The sequence below is a fragment of the Poecile atricapillus genome, chromosome 35, assembly GCF_030490865.1.
Source record: "Poecile atricapillus isolate bPoeAtr1 chromosome 35, bPoeAtr1.hap1, whole genome shotgun sequence".
Classification (NCBI taxonomy): Eukaryota; Metazoa; Chordata; class Aves; order Passeriformes; family Paridae; genus Poecile; species Poecile atricapillus.
The window spans coordinates 2,729,508-2,746,037 of NC_081283.1; the positions used below are offsets into that span (position 1 = coordinate 2,729,508).

The window sequence follows — 16,530 nt, forward strand, 5'->3', positions numbered from 1 at the left end:
CTTGAGGAAATAGAACAGAGGACAGCGTGTGTCCCTTGGTTGTCCCTGGGCTGCTGCCAGGAGCACAGAAAAAACAACTTTTTGGAAGAACACCATAAAAGTGATGGACTTGTGGAAGGCATCCCTGCCCATGGGGGTGGAACCAAGTGACCTTTAAGGTCCCTCCCAGCCCAGTCTGTGATTTGGGGGACACCACACACCACCACACAGACCACTTTCACACGGGCTTTATTGCACTCCATCTGCCTCCCCCAGCCCAGGGGGGACCGGGAAGGTGGGGCTGGTCCAGCGTGGGCTCGGTCCCAGCTCCTGGGGCCAGTCCCAGCTCCTGGGGCAAGTCCCAGCTCCTGGGGCCAGTCCCAGCTCCTGGGGCCGGTCCCAGCTCCTGGGGCCAGTCCCAGCTCCTGGGCTCAGTCCCAGCTCCCAGTGCAGGCTCAGCTCTCGGGGCCAGGCGCGTTCTCCCTCTCACGGCGGTGCTGGAGCATCCTCTGGACGCGGACACTGCACAGGTACCCGGCGTACACCGTCAGCAGCATCATGGAGCCCGAGAACGCCTTGTAGCCAAAGTCTGCCAGCTGCTTTTTGGACACCATGGCTGCACCTGTGAGAGAGAGAGACAGAATCCCAGGATAGTCAGGGTTGGAAAGAACCTTTGGAGATCATCCAGTCCAATCCCCTGTGTCCAGGCAGGGTCACCCAGAGCAGGTGATGCTGGAACACATCCAGGTGGGCTTAAGGTATCTGCAGAAAGGGAGACTCCATGACTCTGTGGAGCTCTTCCAATGCTCTGCCCCCCTCCATGGAAAGTTCTTCCTCATGTTGAGCTGCAACTTCTTGTGGTTTAGTTTCTGACTCTTGCTCCTTGTCCTGTTTCTGGGCATCACCAGAAGAGGCTGGCATCATCCTCTGACCTCTTGGAAATACTTTAATGTATTAATAAGATCCCATCTCAGTCTTCTCTCCAGATTAACCCGGCCCAGCTCCCAGAGTCTCTCCTCAGAGAGATGCTCCAGATCCCTCAACATCTTTGTGGCCTGCACTGGACCATCTGCAGCAGCTCCTTGTCTGTCCTGTTGTGAGGAGCCCAGAACTGGGCAGATGGCTCTGGATGTGCCTCTCTAAAGCCAAGGGGCAGGATCCCCTCCCTGACCTGCTGGCCACGCTCTTCCTGATGCATTCCAGGATCCCATTGCTACTTTGGGCTATTCCTCCACAGGTGCAGGATCCTTGCTAGCCTCATTAGATTATTCTAATTAATCATTAGGTTTCTCTTCGGCCAGTTCTCCATGATGGGGGCCCAGCTGAATGGCAGCACTTCCTTAGGGTGGATCAGCCCCACATTTCATATATTCAGCAGCCCCGTTCAGGGAGGATCCTTTCATCCAGGTCGGTGATGAACACGGTGAATGAGCCCGGGCCCAGCAGCGGTTCCTGGTGAACTCACTGACTACCGGCCCGCAGGAAGGCGGCGGTGAGCGGGGCCAGGAGCGTGGATTCACCCGGGGGTCCCGTCCATCATCCCATCATCCCGTCCCGTCCCTCGGGACTCACCGCTCCCATCCCATCCCATTCCATCCCATCCCATCCCGTCCCGTCCCGTCCCTCAGGACTCACCGCTCTCGTCCCGTCCCATTCCATCCCGTCCCGTCCCGTCCCTCAGGACTCACCGCTCCCATCCCATCCCATCCCGTCCCGTCCCGTCCCTCAGGACTCACCGCTCCCATCCCATCCCATCCCATCCCGTCCCGTCCCTCAGGACTCACCGCTCCCATCCCATCCCATCCCGTCCCGTCCCGTCCCTCAGGACTCACCGCTCCCATCTCATCCCATCCCATCCCATCCCATCCCATCCCATCCCATCCCATCCCATCCCATCCCATCCCGTCCCGTCCCTCAGGACTCACCGCTCCCATCCCGTCCCATTCCATCCCGTCCCGTCCCCTCCCGTCCCTCAGGACTCACCGCTCCCGTCCCGCTCCACCGCGCTGCCGGCCCTCGTCACGTGGCGCGGGGCGGTCACGTGTCCCGCAGTCACGTGTGGCGCGGTCACGTGTGGCCGGTGGCGGGCGCGGGAAGCGCGCGCGGTGCCCTCAGCGCCCCCTGGCGGCCCCGCTCAGTCTCCCCCTCAGGGGCCGCTCCCGCCGCCATCGCCGCCGCCTCGGGCCTCCCTGCACGACGCAACCCGCGGCTCTCCCTGTCTGAGGTGCGGCGCCGGGAGCCCCGCAAGGGATAGTCTTTGACCGCGTATGGATGGAGCAGAGGCACTGCGGGCCCTGCTGCAGCCCTGAGGCGCGGTGGCGCGGTGCCATCCCCATGGTCAAGGTGGCTTCACAAGGGTTCTGGTGCTATTCTGAGGGTCCCAGTGCCTCCCCGAGGGTCCCAGTGCCATTCCAAGGGCCCTCGTGCGTGCCCAGGGTCCCAGTGTGCCCCCAGCCCAGGGTTCAACAGGCCGTGTTCCCCCACATCCCCTCCTGTCCCTGCTGTGGCAGCTGCTCCCCTCCCAGAGCTCCTTTCCAGCCTTTGAACTCTGCTGTCCCAGCCCTGCTCCGTCCCTCGAGCTCCAGAGCTGCCAGGATCTCCAGCAGGAGCTCCCAGGGCTGCGGCACTGGGATGTGCTGAGCCTGCAGAACATAATTCCAAATGGCGAAGGGAAGACTTTTTATAGCTCAGGAAATCCAGCTCCAGTGTGGTGTGTTTAAAAGCAAGAGATTGGTGTGCTGGTCTTCCCACGTGAGACCTGGGACCCTCAGCAAGGGACTCAGGCATTTCCAGGGTCAAAGAAACATGGACAAAGGGGGATGCACAAAGCATTTCCATCGCAGAGGAGCTCCCAGCTAAACACAAATCCCTGCTGGATTCTACTGCAGCTCCAGGCAGGTGCTGACAGGAGTTTGTGGGAGAGAGCAGAGCTCAGGGACCTTCTGCATGAGCCTCATATCCAAACACTTGGATTCCTGAAGCCCTTGAAGACAAAGAGAACTACAAGTCGTGCCAGCCCTGCAGGAACACGCTGGACTTCCTTTATCCTCCCTCCAAGCTCAATAAAGCTCCTCAGCAGAGGAAGCTGTGTCGGCTCCCCCCACACGACAGTTCTGCTGAATTTAAAGGTCACAGAGTGCCTGCTGAGAAAACGTGGCTAATAAAAGGCACAGAAACAAGTGCAGTGCCAGCAGATTAAATTCCCCTTGTAAGACACCGAGCAGAGGGTTCAGAGCCCTGGAAAGGTCACTCAGTACGGGGCTCCTTTAAAGACACACAGGCACAAGGCAAGTCTGGGAAAAGCAGCTGGGAAGAGATGAATAAAATCCCACAGTGTGTCCTGGGAAGCCTAAACATCAGAGGAGGGGAGGCCTGGGGCGTGTGGGGCACAGTGGGGTCCTGGCCTGGCTCCTGCAGGCCCCAGGTGAGGGGGATCCAGCTCAATGTTGCAATCCCAACCCGCCATGGTCCTACGGCCAAATTTTAATCCTGGAACCGTTGCTGAGACAAAGCAAGTGGGACACTGTGTGACGTTGTGGCTAAACAGGGACCTACAGGGACATTCTTGCTGTTTCTGGGGCAGCACAGGAGGGTGCAGAGCCAGGAGGGAACGGGCAGTGCCCTGTTCTGAGCACTCAGCAAGTCCAGCAGGCACCAACCCAGCGACAGCGACGGACTGGAGTCGCAGAACAAGGAGAGCATCTCCTATCTCCTCTCCACATTTATTGTTATTTTAAAGGTACACTGTTAATCAGAGACCCCTTGGCTCTGGGACTTGAATGGGGGAGAACAGGGAGCCCTACAGCATTCCAACCTTCCAGCCCAGGTAGGGTCAGTGACCGCTGGGCATGCTGGCCTGAGCAAACACCACCAGCTTCAGAGGAGCAGAGGGACATGTGGCACCCGGCTGGACAAGGGGCAAATTTCAAAGGCTCAGTGTGAGGCCCAAGACCTCTGTCCTGTCCTAGGATTGCTGGACATCTCCATGTACTTGTTGTGGATCATATGCCTATTCCTGCCCCTGTGCCAGTGGGCAAGCTTGCAGCATCCCCACATGAGGGAAAGTGTGAGACCTCCTTCCTCAGCTCCTGGACAGCCACACAGGGAAGCACAGAGTGGTCTAAAGTGAGCAAGAGGAAGGCAAAGTGTGGCTGTGGAGCGTTTACTGAACAGCAACACGACTCGGGTGCCTTGTGGTGACCCACCTGCCTGCTGTGCAGGTACGAGGCAGGGTCACACCAGCTGCTCACACAGACTCAAAGGCAGTTGGTCCCTGCAGTGCCAAGCCCCAGAGGACAAACTGAGACAGTGAGAGAGGTCAACAGGCATGGAATTAGCACAGGCAAACCTGTGACAACAGGGAGCTCCCAGGGCTGACAGAGAGAGCAAAAGCTCTAAATTAACAAGCTCCAGCGTGTTCCTGGGTTAGCAGGAGCAGCTGGGGGAAAGTAGCACATGGCTGGGTGGCAAGGAATGCCATTGTCTGTGCTGGTGCTGCTCAGAAAGATCCTCAGCACCTCTGGAAGTCCTGAGAGCTCCACTCACCAGGTGGAGACTGGCAGGGGACTGTGCCCTCTCCACCAGACAGGGAATGCAAAAGCAGCAGCAGGTAGGGAAGAGCTGATGTCACCCAGAGTGGCCCCATGGGGCTAAGAGGGAGGAATTGGGACACTTTTCCCTTCCAGGCAGTGCCCAGACCTTATCTATCATAATGGCCTGGCAGAGTCCTCAGAGCTGAATCCACTGTGAGGAAGTGGAAGGAGGAAGATGCTCAGCCCTGCTCAGGGCAGACCTTAGACGACAGCAGCAATTAAACGAGCCCTTCAAAGACAGAAAGAGGTCAGCAGGTACCTCTGTGCCAGGCTCAGTGTCCAGGGCAGTGTCCAGGGCTGAGGAAGGGAACCTCTGCTCTTAGAGCAGTCTGCAAAGGCTCCCAGGAGACCTGGACTCCTTCCAAGGCTGTGGCAGCAGATGAGGTTGGTGTGGGCAGGAGCTCTCAGCACACCTCGGCAGGGCCCGTGCTCTGCAGAGACCCTTACATGTGCTCAGGGTGGTTCTGCAGACACGTGATGAAGTCAGTGACGGGTTTTCCCTCGTAGCAGATGCGATAGACAGCCGTGAAGAGGGGGAACCTGTGGGCAGGCAAAGAAAGTCACCACAGATGGCAGAGTCACAGCACCTCAATCTCTGTCGTGGCACACAGGAGCAGGTGGCCAATGGCACTGGGCTGTGTCCAACAGGCCACTCCTGCCCAGCTGGTGTGACCTGGGCAGTGCAGAGACACCAAGGGGGCTTTCCCCTCCTGCTGCTCCTGGAAAGGTCCCAGCCCCACCCCAAGGAAGCACAGAGATTCCAGCACTCACTTCTCCACTACATTCTTGCTCTTGAGGATTCGATGCAGCTCAGCAGACGTCTGGGGACCCTGCAGCTTCTGCCCATTCAGCATCTCCTTCTCCAGCTGCTCGATGGACTGAAACAACCCAGCAGTGAGGAGATGGACCTGCAGCCCCACTGCTGCACCACGTTCCTGCCCCAGAGCTGGGCTGCAGCACTAGCCAAGCACAGGCAGATCCCACAGCACTAACTGGGATCACCTCCCAGTGCTCACCAGGCTGGTGCAGGGATCACAGAATCATGGAATATCCTCAGCTGGAAGGGACCCACAAGGATCATGCAGTCATACTCCTGGCCCCACAAATACACCCCAACAATCCCACCCTGTGCCTGAGAGTGTTGTCCAAAAGCCCCTTGAGCTCTGGCAGCCTTGGAGAACCTGTTCAGTGCCTGCCCACCCTCTGGTTGAAGAACATTTTCCAGCCTAAACCTCCTGTGACACAACTTCATCCACACAGGTATCAGTGTCAGCCGCTTCCAGCTCTGCTCACCTTCCCAGTCTTGGCAAAAGCCTCGGCGACCTTGCGGTTGCGGCCCCCATAGCAGGTGGTGATGAGATCAGCAATGCCACAGCTCTCCAGGAAGGTGGCAGAGCTGACAGAACCCTTACAGAAGATTTTGGCAAAGCCAATCATCTCCATCAGGCCCAGGCGGATCACAGCAGCCTTTGTGTTGTCACCGTAGCCAAGCCCATCACAGAAACCAGCTCCTACAGCCACCACATTCTGGAAAACAATGGCAACGTGGAGGGATCTTGGGGCTTGGCTGCATCCAGGAGCAGCTGGTGTGGTCCCAAGTACTGGCTGCTGTCTGTGCCAGTGCCCATCATCCCTTCTCCCCTGAGCTCCCTGCAGAGCCCCAGGCTCTGCTCACCAAGCTCTGCACACCCACCTTGAGAGCCCCACAGATCTCCACGGTGTCAGCTTCCTGCACCACCGACACACGGAAGTTTGGTGTCTGCATCAGGTCCTTCAGCATCTGCCCGTGCTTCATGTTCTTGCAGCCTGAGGGGACAAAGGGACGAGGAAGAAGATGATGGAGAAGACTCTGAGGTAGGTCCATGTTCTCCTGAAGGTCATCCAGTGAGAGGAAGCTATTGCGCAACCAATGGACATTGCAAAACGTTTGCAGGTCCACACAGAGCCAGGCACACATTGCCTGACAGATAAGAAATGTTCAACTTTGGCATTCCCAGCACAGAGGGACAATCCCTGCTGCTGTGTCAAGCAAGACAGAAATGACTTTTCTGAATGCTCAGTAGGTTAAAGACATCTTCAAAGGTTGCTAATTTGGAGTTGGAGCTTTCTGTCCTGCCTGTCCCTGCAGGGTCCTGTGTGCTCGCAGGGGTTGTGGGATCTGCTCCACCTCCCCAGCCTCCAGCCCAGTGTGTTTGCTGTTATTTAATAAAACAGACACTTTGAAAGCCATGACTTCTGACCCAGCAAACGGTTCTGTTTGCTTTGGCTCTGTGCACAGTTCCCAACAGTGTAGAGGATGTTGAAACAGTCAGCAGATGAACTTGCAAGCAGCCCTGGCTGGCAATAACATGAGATCCAGGTGGGCATCCTGTGAAGCCCAAGGAAATCAAGGATGGAACTTATTCCTAAAGGGTCTCTTGGTGCCCACCCCTTTCATTTGTGCCAGGCAGCTGCCTGATGCCAGGCCCACGCTGGCAGGAACTTTTAGCTCCATGAATCCATTGCTAATGAAGCGAGTGATCCCATCACAAACCCTGGGAATGAGCTCAGGCAGCTCCTATGGAGTCTCCTCTCTTCCCAGGGAGCAGGGCCAGTTCACCCGAGGCAGCAGGAGTTTGAGCTGCGCCGTACTCAGCCCTTTGCCTCTTCCTGCTCATCACAAATGAAAGCTGCTAATGAGGAGGGATGTTGGCTCCTTACCGATGGTGGTTTCACAGAACTTCTCTTCTGCCACTTCCTTGGCAATATTGGCCCCCATGAGCACGTTCATTTCTATTCCCAGTTTCTCATGGATGATGTCTGAGATCAGCCTCAGTCCATCTGGTCCTTCATCCACGCCCTGGGAGGCAGCAAGGAACAGAGATCACAGCATCATGGGCTGGAAAAGATCTCTAAGGACATTGAGTCCAACCTTTGACTAAACACCCCTTGCCAAGCAGACCATGAGCACTTGTCCCTCCTGGACACCTGCCCTGCATCCCAATCCCACCATTCCCTGTGCTGCAGTGCTCTGACTGATCCTGATGTGCAGAGCTGTGCTCTGCTCCTCTCAGCACCAGAGATCCCCCCTATGCCCTCACCCTTCTCCACCAACACCTCCAAATCCCCACAAAGACTCTGCCCCCACTTCCCTTCTTCCCCCCACTGCCCATTTCTGCTCCCAAATCCCCAGATTCCCTCAGCAGCCACTCCAAGCCAGGCTACTTCCAGCTCCCCTGGCGAGTGCTGCTCCTGCTCACACCTTGATGAGCGACATCCCAACCGCCTCCTTTTTCACGTGGCCCTTGAGCTGGTCACAGACTTTGCCGATGAACTGGTGGGGCACCACGAACAGGAGGACATCAGCCCCTGCACAGGCTTTGAGCAGGTCTGGCTCTGCCACCTGAACAGAGCGTGACTGTTATTAGGGACTGGGAAACTGGAAGGGAAGGAAGGGCCCAAAGTCACCATGCCGAGGTCCCTGCCAGAGCTGGCAGGACAGAGGGGCTAGAGCAGAGTGGGATGATGCCAGCTCATGGCCTCCAGCCCAGCCTGTGGGATGCCAGAGCAGGGGCAAAGGTGGGCAGCGAGAGCAGCCGGGGCTGCAGCTCCTGCGAGCACGGATGAAGGTCAGTGGGAGGGCATAACTGAGCCCTGCACAGCCCGCTGCATCCCCTGCCGTCAGCTCTGCCCCTCGGAGAGACTGCTGCCAGCCCACACTCACCACGTTGGGGGGCAGCTTGTGCCCCGGCAGGTATTTGACATTCTCGTGCTCCGTGTTGATGATGTCCGTGAGCCGCCGGCCGCCCACCTCCTCCTCCAGCACCCACATGTTCACCTGGCTCTCGAAGCTGCTCAGCCGAGCTGTGTTGCTGCCGGCGATCTTGGCGATGGCCGAGCCCCTGCGAGGGCAGAGGGAGGCGGTGGCTGTGGGCACTGGGGAGCCCAGGGCACCACAGGTGACCCGCAGGGATGGGGACGGCTGGCACCGGCTACCGGGGGTGCCGAGTGGGGACAGGGGAGGACAGGGAGCCGGGTGCCCGGCGCTCACCAGTTGCCGGAGCCCACGATGCAAACCTTCTTGCCACCCATGGTGCCGGGAGCGGGGCACTGCGGGCTTGGAACCCGCCGCTGCTATTTCAAGGCTGCCCGGAGCAGGGGCGGCCCCGGCCCGCCCCCGGCCCCGCCTGCCCCGGGGGCACCGGGCACCCGCTCCAGGCACAGCCGGTGCCCGGCAGGTGCAGAGCGCTGCCCTGGAGCAGCTCAGATCCCGCAGAACCGGGAGTCATAGAATCACAGAATCATGGAATACCCCGAGCTGGAAGGGATCCACGAGGATTAGCGCGAGTCCAAGCCCTGGCCCTGCACAGGACACCCAACAATCCCACCCTGTGCCTGACAGCGTTGTCCAAACGCCCCCTGAGCTCTGGCAGGGTCAGGGTTGTGACCATTCCCTGGGGAGCCTGTTCAGTGCCTGAGCACCCTCTAGGGGAAAATATCCTTTTCCTAATATCCATCCCATGCCCCCTGACACAGCTCCAGCCGCTGCCCCGGGTCCTGTCACTGTCCCAGAGAGCAGGGATCACAACAGCCCCTCGTTAGGAAACTGCAGACCCCATGAGGCCTGTGGACTTCTGACTGCTGAGCCTTTCTGCATAAAAGCATTTCATTGTCCCCCTCTTGCTAAAAAAAGTGACATTTCCCCCCACGAAGGAGCAGGAACCACCTGGTGCAACCCCAGGACTCAGCAGCAGCACTTTCCTCTTCACACAGAGGATCCTTCCTTTGCCCCAGGGGCTCCCAGGTCTGCAGCAAAGCATTTACATTCTATAAACAAGCAGGGTGAAGAGAATAAATCCCCTTCTGGGTAATTTTAAACCCTCGCATGTAAACTGTACTACAGTTTCCTTCCAATTCTGCCCTTCTCCCCTGGGATGTCCAACAGGCTGCCACAACCCAGCTAAGTGGACACAGGGCAGTTCAGGATTTATTAGCACTGGCCACTGGATTTCCAGTTTTGCTCAAGTTACTTTGTTTACCACAAAAGCACTTTGCAAAGGTTTAGCAGAGTCTGCAAGCTGGGAGATCCCTCCATGAAGGGCTCGCTATAAAAGGCCAAAATATGAAGAACATTTTCTCCCCAGTCACTCAACCCTGCTGGCTTTGAAAAGAAAAAGAAAGCAGAGAAAATCCTGTCCCTTCCCTGGGAGTCACCAGGCTCATCCCCCATGGCAGCTGGGAGAATGAGAGCTGTCAGCACGGAAGGAGGAGGACAGCTTCCTTCACAGGAGTCTTTTATTAAAACTGGGTGACGTCTACAAGGATACAGTACAAAAAAAAAAATTTTGGTCCATGGAAAAAACCGTAATATTCAGTTAAGAAAAGCAGTTACTCTGCAACAGCTACGTTTTGTCTACGTAGGACTCAGCATCCCTCCTGTGGGAATACCCTGAGGAGTCAGGGGCTGCTTCTCCAGCACCAAGACCTTCACCCCAGTACCACAGAGGAGCATTTCAGAAGGGCAAAGGAGAGGGGAAGTCGAGAGTCTATTACTCACAGACATGTAGTAACACAGACACAAGGAGTAGTAGGGCCACCCAGGTGCTCCAACTCACAGCAGCCTCCCCAGCCACACTGAACTGGGTGAGGGCTCATCAGTAACATGATCCTGCAGCTATTCCAAGAGTCCATCCAACTTTTGAGTCCATTTGCATTATAGTCCCGAGCAGAAACACTGGGATTGGGGTGAAGAGGAGCTGTTTAATTCTCCTAAGCCTGACCACCAGTAACTCATTCCAGGAGGAGGCATTGGAGCTGCTACTCCTCACAGTGGAGAAAATCTATTTGTACATTCCTGAACCATGCTGGGCCCTATGGCAGCCCCACAGCCTAAAACTTGACTAAAAACCACAGGAGCTTCAGCAATGAAACACCTGCTAACTCACATATGCTTGGAAAAAAAATCTCCATTTCCAAGGGCTGTCCTGTTACACCCTTGGATCCACAAGAAGGAGCCTCTGGTCCCCACAGCAAGTGACACAGGACAACTGTCCCAAAGGAATGAGCCTACAACAGTGTCCCTGCAGAATTCCAGGCAGCTGCTGCATCTCCTCTCCCTGCTCCAGGGATAACAAGCAGCCACGTGGTTTGCTGGAACCCATTTGTAGGTGTTTGAAGTGCAGAGCGCTGCATCACTCCAACGCTTCCACATCCCTGCAGGAAGCCAACGCCTCGTGTCCCTGTGATCCCAGCCTAGGACAGTCCGTCACAGGAAACGAAGGGAACGGGGCAGGGAAGAAGGGAGAAGGGGAAGAAGCAATTCTCTACACAGTTCAGTAACTTCCTCAAGGAGGAGAGTGACCTATGAGGCAGCCCAGTGCAGCAGCACCCTCCGAGGAGGGGGTGAGGGCAGGGAGGTATGTCAGCTCATGGCATCCTGCCCACAGCAGCGCCTGGCACGGGCTGTAAAACGTGGCAGGGAAGAGCCCAGCCACACCTTAAAGCAGAGCCAGGCTTCAGAGCCAGCTCTGAGTGCCCAGCCAGATGCTGGCTGGGGAGGAATGGGCTGAGAGAAGGCTCTGAGTAACTCTGGCTATCGGGGACACTACGGGCAGTGCGGGGTCATGGGAACGCTCGTGGAAGCCTTGGGACTGACAAGGCAACAGTCAGGAAGAAAACCAGGTAGAAATGTGTGCTCATTGGAGCCTGTCTGCTTGCCCCAGGTGTCCTGGACTTGCCCCAGCAGGGACAATGCCAGGATGAATAACGTGGGCCTCGCTGCCAGAGTGGGATTCGGTGAGCTGGAACAGTGGCTCTGCAGCTCTGTGTCCACAAACAGCTGTGATGCTTCTGCCTGGGGAGGAGCAGAGCAGCTTATGTATTCCGGATTCCCAAGGCCTGCTCCAGTTCCTGCCGTCTCTGCTGCACCTGCAAGAGGAGCCGAGTTGCAGCATTAACACCCTCGGGTGATGCAGCACCAGAGCACCCAGTTAACACCGCAGCCAGCTGGGAAAGGTGAGCTCAAAGTGGGAGCAAGATGCAGCCAGCACCTTTCCCCAGCACTGTGTGCCCAGGGAGTGACAGGCACAGAGAGGGACCCCTGCTCGGGGATGCTCACCTTGGAGTAGAAGTATCGGCACACGGCTTCCTGCGCCCACGGCTGGAAGTAGAACTCGGCTCTGCGCTCCTCCTCGGGATTCCCAACGACATCAGTCATTGTCTGGGGAGCACAAAGGCACAACAGCTCAGCGAGTGCAAAAGCTCTGGCTGTGCTGAGCAAACCCACCCCCTTCCCTTTCCTCACAGACATCTCACTGCACTCAGGTCAGCTTCTTATGCTTGACTCAAATCCCAGCCTCATTTTCCGAGGAGGAAATTCTCTCCTTCTCTCTGTGGGAGCTCATTCTAATGAGGGAAGTGTGTGAACTGGACCACCTTCCACACAAGACAAAGCTTTTACCTTCAAATCCCGGCACTGGGACTGGAGCCAGTCGTTGATGAAGCCCTGAGGATCTCGGGCAAAGCTCAGCATGAACTCACGCTGTGTCTTCAGCTGGTTGATGGTCTCAATTGTTTCGTGGATCTGAAGGAGACAAACACAGAATGGAACTGCTGAACAGGGGAGAAGTCAGAAACATCAAGGGATCCAACACACAAAGGAAAATTCTTACACTCTCTAGCTGACTTAGACTTACAAGGATGTTCAGCTCCCAGTTTCCTGCTCTAAATGTTACCAACGTTCCCACAGACTGTTTGCTTTAAAAATTACATTTCCAGGTACAGCCACATGTTTGTAAACACGGCTCATCCCACTGCAGCCTCCAAACGACAGAACACACCTGTCCTGTCCAGAGACACATCCCTGCCCAGCAACAAGGAGAGCAGACCTGAAGGAGCTTTTCCTACCTTGTTATCCAGAGCAGCAATTTCCTGTTGACTGGCTGTGGAGAGCAGAAAGGAATTCATCTGAGTCTTCAGGGTATCGTCCACTTCCACGTCAATGTCATAGCAGGCAGTTTTCTTCTGGTCATTTGGGTCAACACTGGGGACATCCACAAGAAGCCAAAATCAGGGAGTAGCTCCAGAAAGGAGGCAAAATCTGGGACCAGTTCAAGAAAGCAGTAAATGCAGCTCCTCTGGGATGCTGCAGCAAACAGACTGCAGGCAGGGACAGGGACAAGCCACAACACTCTCAGTCTCAGCCCCAGAAGTAGCAAAAGCCCACTGATGGCTTTGCAGCAAAAGAAATGGTTGATTGCTCCAAGAAGGTTTCTATGCACAGCAAAGGACAGCAGGGATGTGGGAGTGCCTTTGGAAGATGGATGTGGTAATGAGAGAGGCGGCTGTTCTTGTACAAAGGAACAGTGACAGGCAACACGGGAACTGCTGCTGAAAATCAGGACATATCGCATTGTCTTCCCGTGCCAGCCTCATCCATCCCTCCCCATCCTTCCTGGAAACAGGAACTCATGTGGAGCAGCCTCACCTGATCACATGATTGATGATGATCGGTTCTGGGGGCATCAGCAAGGCGTGAAGCCTTTGTGGGATTTCAGAGAACTTCATCCGCTGCGACTCAAATATCTGTGACAGAGACAGGGCTGAGGGACGAGCAGGGGCTCAGTGCAGCCACCCCTGGCTGCCCACACGGGGAAAATGACCCAGGTGCTGCTGTTCCAGCCCTGCCATTGCTCACCTGCTGCAGGTACTTGTCACAGATGACAAACTCCCGCTCGTGGGGGTCCTGCAGCTTGTGGGTCTTGATGTACTGCCACAGGGCCTGGATGATCACGGGCCGGGTCTGGGTGTGGATGCCCAGGAGCCGAGCCAGGCGTGGATCCAGTTTGAACTGGGGAGGCTGAACAAAGAGCATGGAGAGGTGAGGCAGCCCCAGACACAGGTAACGGTGCATGCCCAGCACTGCTGCTCCCAGCACGGAATCATGGAATGGTTTGGGTTGGGAAAATCCTTAAAGAAATCTCATTTCACCCCCTGCCATGGGTAGGGACACCTCCCACCATCCCAGGTTGCTCCCAGCCCTGTCCATCCTGGCCTTGGGCACTTCCAGGGATGGGGCAGCCACAGCTGCACCCTGTGCCAGAGCCTCAGCACCCCCAGAGGGAGGAATTTTTCCCCACTGTGCTACCTGGTAATCCAGCATCAGCAGGACAGTGCAGCGCACGTTCACATCCCCCGGCCTCTTCACCTGGAAGCCGTCTGTCTCCTGAGTCGTAGCAGTCCTGTGCCACTGGAATGTGAGAGGGAATTCAGAAGCTCCCCCACAAGTGATTCTCCCTGCTCCCACTGCTTTGCCACTAAATCCCACCCAACTAGAGAAAGCTCCAATTCTTCCTACTTAAGAGCTTGAAACAATAGTCAGTAAATTTATTCCAACAAGTGAGAGGAAGAGCCCAAGTGAGAATTCAAGAGCTCCTGACTCCCAGGAGCCTCAAGGATTCCCACCTCCCAAGTTATAAATGACACACAAACCCCACCTGCTGAAACACCAACCCACTTTTAGAGGAAACACAGCGAAAAGCAGCTCACCTCTACTAGGTGATTGTCAGGGCCATACAGGTCTTTATCAAGTTCAATGACCAGAGATTTAAAGAAGGACGAAAATTTCCTTTTCTGCTTGGTGGCATCATATTTGGACAGAGCAGACTGCAAGCAACACAGGGAGGAAGAGGGTTAGGGCAGCAAGTCTCAGCACTCAAGCACAGCCACCGTGCACGACAGCTCCTGTAAGTTCTGAACACCTGAATTCACCAACATGTGCTCAAAAATCAAGTTTCCAAGTCAGAAAGGGAAAGACCGGAGTTAAAGATGAGCTCGCAGGAGTTAAACCCCTCAGCAGTTACGTACAATGCCAGTGCCCTGGTTCTCAGAGCTGGGGACACAAGTGCCACTGAGCTGCTCTCACCAGTGATTCTCACAACTCTAAGAACTTTGGACAACCCATGTCCTGCCATGGGGGATACCCATCGGTCTCCAAGCTGGGCTCTCGGTCTCGTCACCATCAGACTCCTTGGAAAACAGAGATGAAGGAGGATATCAAGCCCCAGCTGTGCTCTCAGACACTAGGAAACTGGTTTCATTGCCAATTCCAGATCCACAGTCTCCTCTGAGGTTGGGTACTTCCCACTTACATCCTCCAACAGCCGTCCTTCCACCCGGAGCTCCCAGGAGGCGACGGTTCCTTCGCCGTCCTCCGCGTCCGACTTGGCTGGGTTGAAGGTGTTGGAGATGAAAATGCGCAGCTTTCGCTTTTGCTACGAGAAAAATCATCAGCTCAGCGTTAATCCTCCTGGACAGGGCCAACTGTCCTGCACGGGTTTAGCTAAAACCGAGCTCAACGTTTTCAGCTGCCTCATGGAGCAGAGGACAGAGGTGGTGCTGGGCCCAGTCCTTGGCTGTGTCCAGAGCACTGGGAACCCTGATAAGCCACACTCACAGAGCACAACCCCTCAGTGCCCTCCTGCTGCCTCAACTCTGGAGCCTCCAAAGCCTGGATACATCCCATGGACTCCCCTACCTTGATGGGGCGTTTCAGAGCCTCCTGGATATCCAAGCGCTTCCTCATGATGGTCTGGTCCAGCTTCCTCTCGAAGGCCAACAAGTCCATGTAGGCCTGGGATTCGGGCACGAGCTCACGGATCTGCAGCCAAGCAAGGATGGAAATAAATGCTCATCAGCTCCCCAGAGTGCCCCAGGCTGCCTCACCTTCCCCGAGCCCCTCTCTGTGTCCCACTCACCCGCTGTGGGAGGATTTTATCTGCCATCTTCTTCTTCTTGGCGCTGACAGGAGCAAGAGGCAAAACAGGCGTGAAAATGGGAACGGGAATTGACAAACCTGCAGCTGGCCAGTGACTCCCCAGCTAGCTGAGCCCTGCTCCAGTGTGGCTAACTGCTTATCTCAATGTTCCCCACCCTTCTGAGCGCTTGGAAAGGGAATTACATCTGTTTGGAAAGGGGGTTCATCCCTTGGGAAGGTGGACATTGACACAACACCCACACCAAGGGACCCTCCAGCCTCAAGCAACTTTGGATTGACTTTTCCAGGACCAGCGTTTTCAATCCAGGATGAATTTCATTCTCACTGGGGCATCACCTCAGGATGCAGGCACGTGAAATAAACTCAGCCCTGCCCAGTGCTGTCCTCCAATGCCAGGGGAATGCACAAGGACCCGAGGGATGATCAAAAACACCAAAATCCTTGAGGTTGGAAAAGCCCTTGCAGACCCTTGACTCTGATCTATCCCCGACCCCCACCCTGTCACCAGCCCAGAGCACCGAGTGCCACATCTGGAAACCTCCAGGGATGGAAACCCCACCACCTTCCTGAGCAGCCCCTTCCAACACCCGGCAATTTCCACAAAGAAATTCCTCCTAAAGCCCAGGGGATGTTCCCCCTGCCCAAGCACTGCTGCTGCCCCGAGATGCTCCCATTGTCCGGGGACGCCCCGGGATGTCCCCAGTCGCCGGGGATGTCCCCGTTATGCCCGGGACGCGCTCTCTCCCCGTTCTCCCCGTGCCTTACTTGTGGTTTCTGTTGGGCACCGCCTGCGGCTGCACCTGCTGGAGCTGCTGCGGCGCCGGCCGCTTGCGAGCCTGCTCCAGCCCGGCCTGCGCCAGCGCTGGCCGCACCGCGGGGCTCCCTCCGTAGCCGGGAGGACCCATGGCCGGGCCCTGCGGCGCTATGCGGCCGCCCGGCAGCATCCCGGGGCGCTGCGGAGAGAACAGAGCCGGTCAGCGCCCGCCGCGCCCGGCCCCGCGCCCCGCCCCGCGCCGCCCCGCCTCACCGGGTAGGCGGCTCCGGGAAGCGGCGAGCGGTACAGGCCCTGCCCCGGTGCCGGGCCCATGCGCACCGCCCCGCCCGGCGCTCCCGGGCCCAGCGCGGCCCCGGGCGCGGCCCCGGCGCCGCCGCCGCTCGCAGGCCCCGACTGGAACCCGGCCCGCGCCGCCATCTTGTCTCGCACAA

At 56.9% G+C, this 16,530-nt stretch overlaps 3 protein-coding genes across 4 annotated transcripts; all 3 read right to left on the reverse strand.

The window, feature by feature from the left end:
• Positions 1–211: 211 nt before the first annotated feature.
• Positions 212–2,119, reverse strand: LOC131590952 (cytochrome c oxidase assembly protein COX14 homolog). The gene is made up of 2 exons (XM_058861377.1): positions 1,963–2,119; positions 212–601 (listed from the first exon to the last, which is right to left on the reverse strand). The coding sequence occupies exon 2, from the start codon at positions 591–593 to the stop codon at positions 435–437; it is 159 nt and encodes a 52-aa protein (XP_058717360.1). The 5' UTR covers positions 594–601; positions 1,963–2,119; the 3' UTR covers positions 212–434.
• A 1,563-nt stretch (positions 2,120–3,682) lies between these two features.
• On the reverse strand, positions 3,683–8,760 carry GPD1 (glycerol-3-phosphate dehydrogenase 1). Of its 2 annotated transcripts, XM_058861373.1 has the most exons (8): positions 8,602–8,760; positions 8,275–8,452; positions 7,813–7,953; positions 7,272–7,410; positions 6,265–6,377; positions 5,865–6,098; positions 5,343–5,449; positions 3,683–5,111 (listed from the first exon to the last, which is right to left on the reverse strand). In XM_058861373.1, the coding sequence occupies exons 1-8, from the start codon at positions 8,640–8,642 to the stop codon at positions 5,015–5,017; spliced, it is 1,050 nt and encodes a 349-aa protein (XP_058717356.1). In that variant the 5' UTR covers positions 8,643–8,760; the 3' UTR covers positions 3,683–5,014. The 2 variants fall into 2 exon arrangements, with proteins under 2 accessions (XP_058717356.1, XP_058717357.1); XM_058861374.1 differs by lacking the exon at positions 7,813–7,953.
• Positions 8,761–9,827: 1,067 nt separating this feature from the next.
• Positions 9,828–16,530, reverse strand: SMARCD1 (SWI/SNF related, matrix associated, actin dependent regulator of chromatin, subfamily d, member 1). The gene is made up of 13 exons (XM_058861370.1): positions 16,352–16,530; positions 16,090–16,277; positions 15,305–15,347; positions 15,085–15,207; positions 14,699–14,821; positions 14,097–14,213; positions 13,696–13,797; positions 13,246–13,407; positions 13,036–13,133; positions 12,456–12,591; positions 12,010–12,132; positions 11,668–11,769; positions 9,828–11,477 (listed from the first exon to the last, which is right to left on the reverse strand). The coding sequence occupies exons 1-13, from the start codon at positions 16,514–16,516 to the stop codon at positions 11,424–11,426; spliced, it is 1,536 nt and encodes a 511-aa protein (XP_058717353.1). The 5' UTR covers positions 16,517–16,530; the 3' UTR covers positions 9,828–11,423.

Excerpts from the sequence above, each read along its gene's own strand:
- SMARCD1 (XM_058861370.1), bottom strand. The coding sequence starts at position 16,516 with ATGGCGGCGCGGGCCGGGTTCCAGTCGGGGCCTGCGAGCGGCGGCGGC. Across the intron at positions 12,592-13,035 it reads ATCATCAATCATGTGATCAG|TGTTGACCCAAATGACCAGA; the intron begins GTGAGGCTGCTC and ends GGATGTCCCCAG. Across the intron at positions 11,478-11,667 it reads GCCGATACTTCTACTCCAAG|GTGCAGCAGAGACGGCAGGA; the intron begins GTGAGCATCCCC and ends CTCCTCTTGCAG.
- LOC131590952 (XM_058861377.1), bottom strand. The coding sequence starts at position 593 with ATGGTGTCCAAAAAGCAGCTGGCAGACTTTGGCTACAAGGCGTTCTCG.
- GPD1 (XM_058861373.1), bottom strand. The coding sequence starts at position 8,642 with ATGGGTGGCAAGAAGGTTTGCATCGTGGGCTCCGGCAACTG. Across the intron at positions 7,954-8,274 it reads ACAAGCTGCCCCCCAACGTG|GTGGCAGAGCCAGACCTGCT; the intron begins GTGAGTGTGGGC and ends CGCTCTGTTCAG. Across the intron at positions 7,411-7,812 it reads TTGGGATGTCGCTCATCAAG|GGCGTGGATGAAGGACCAGA; the intron begins GTGTGAGCAGGA and ends GCTGCCTCCCAG.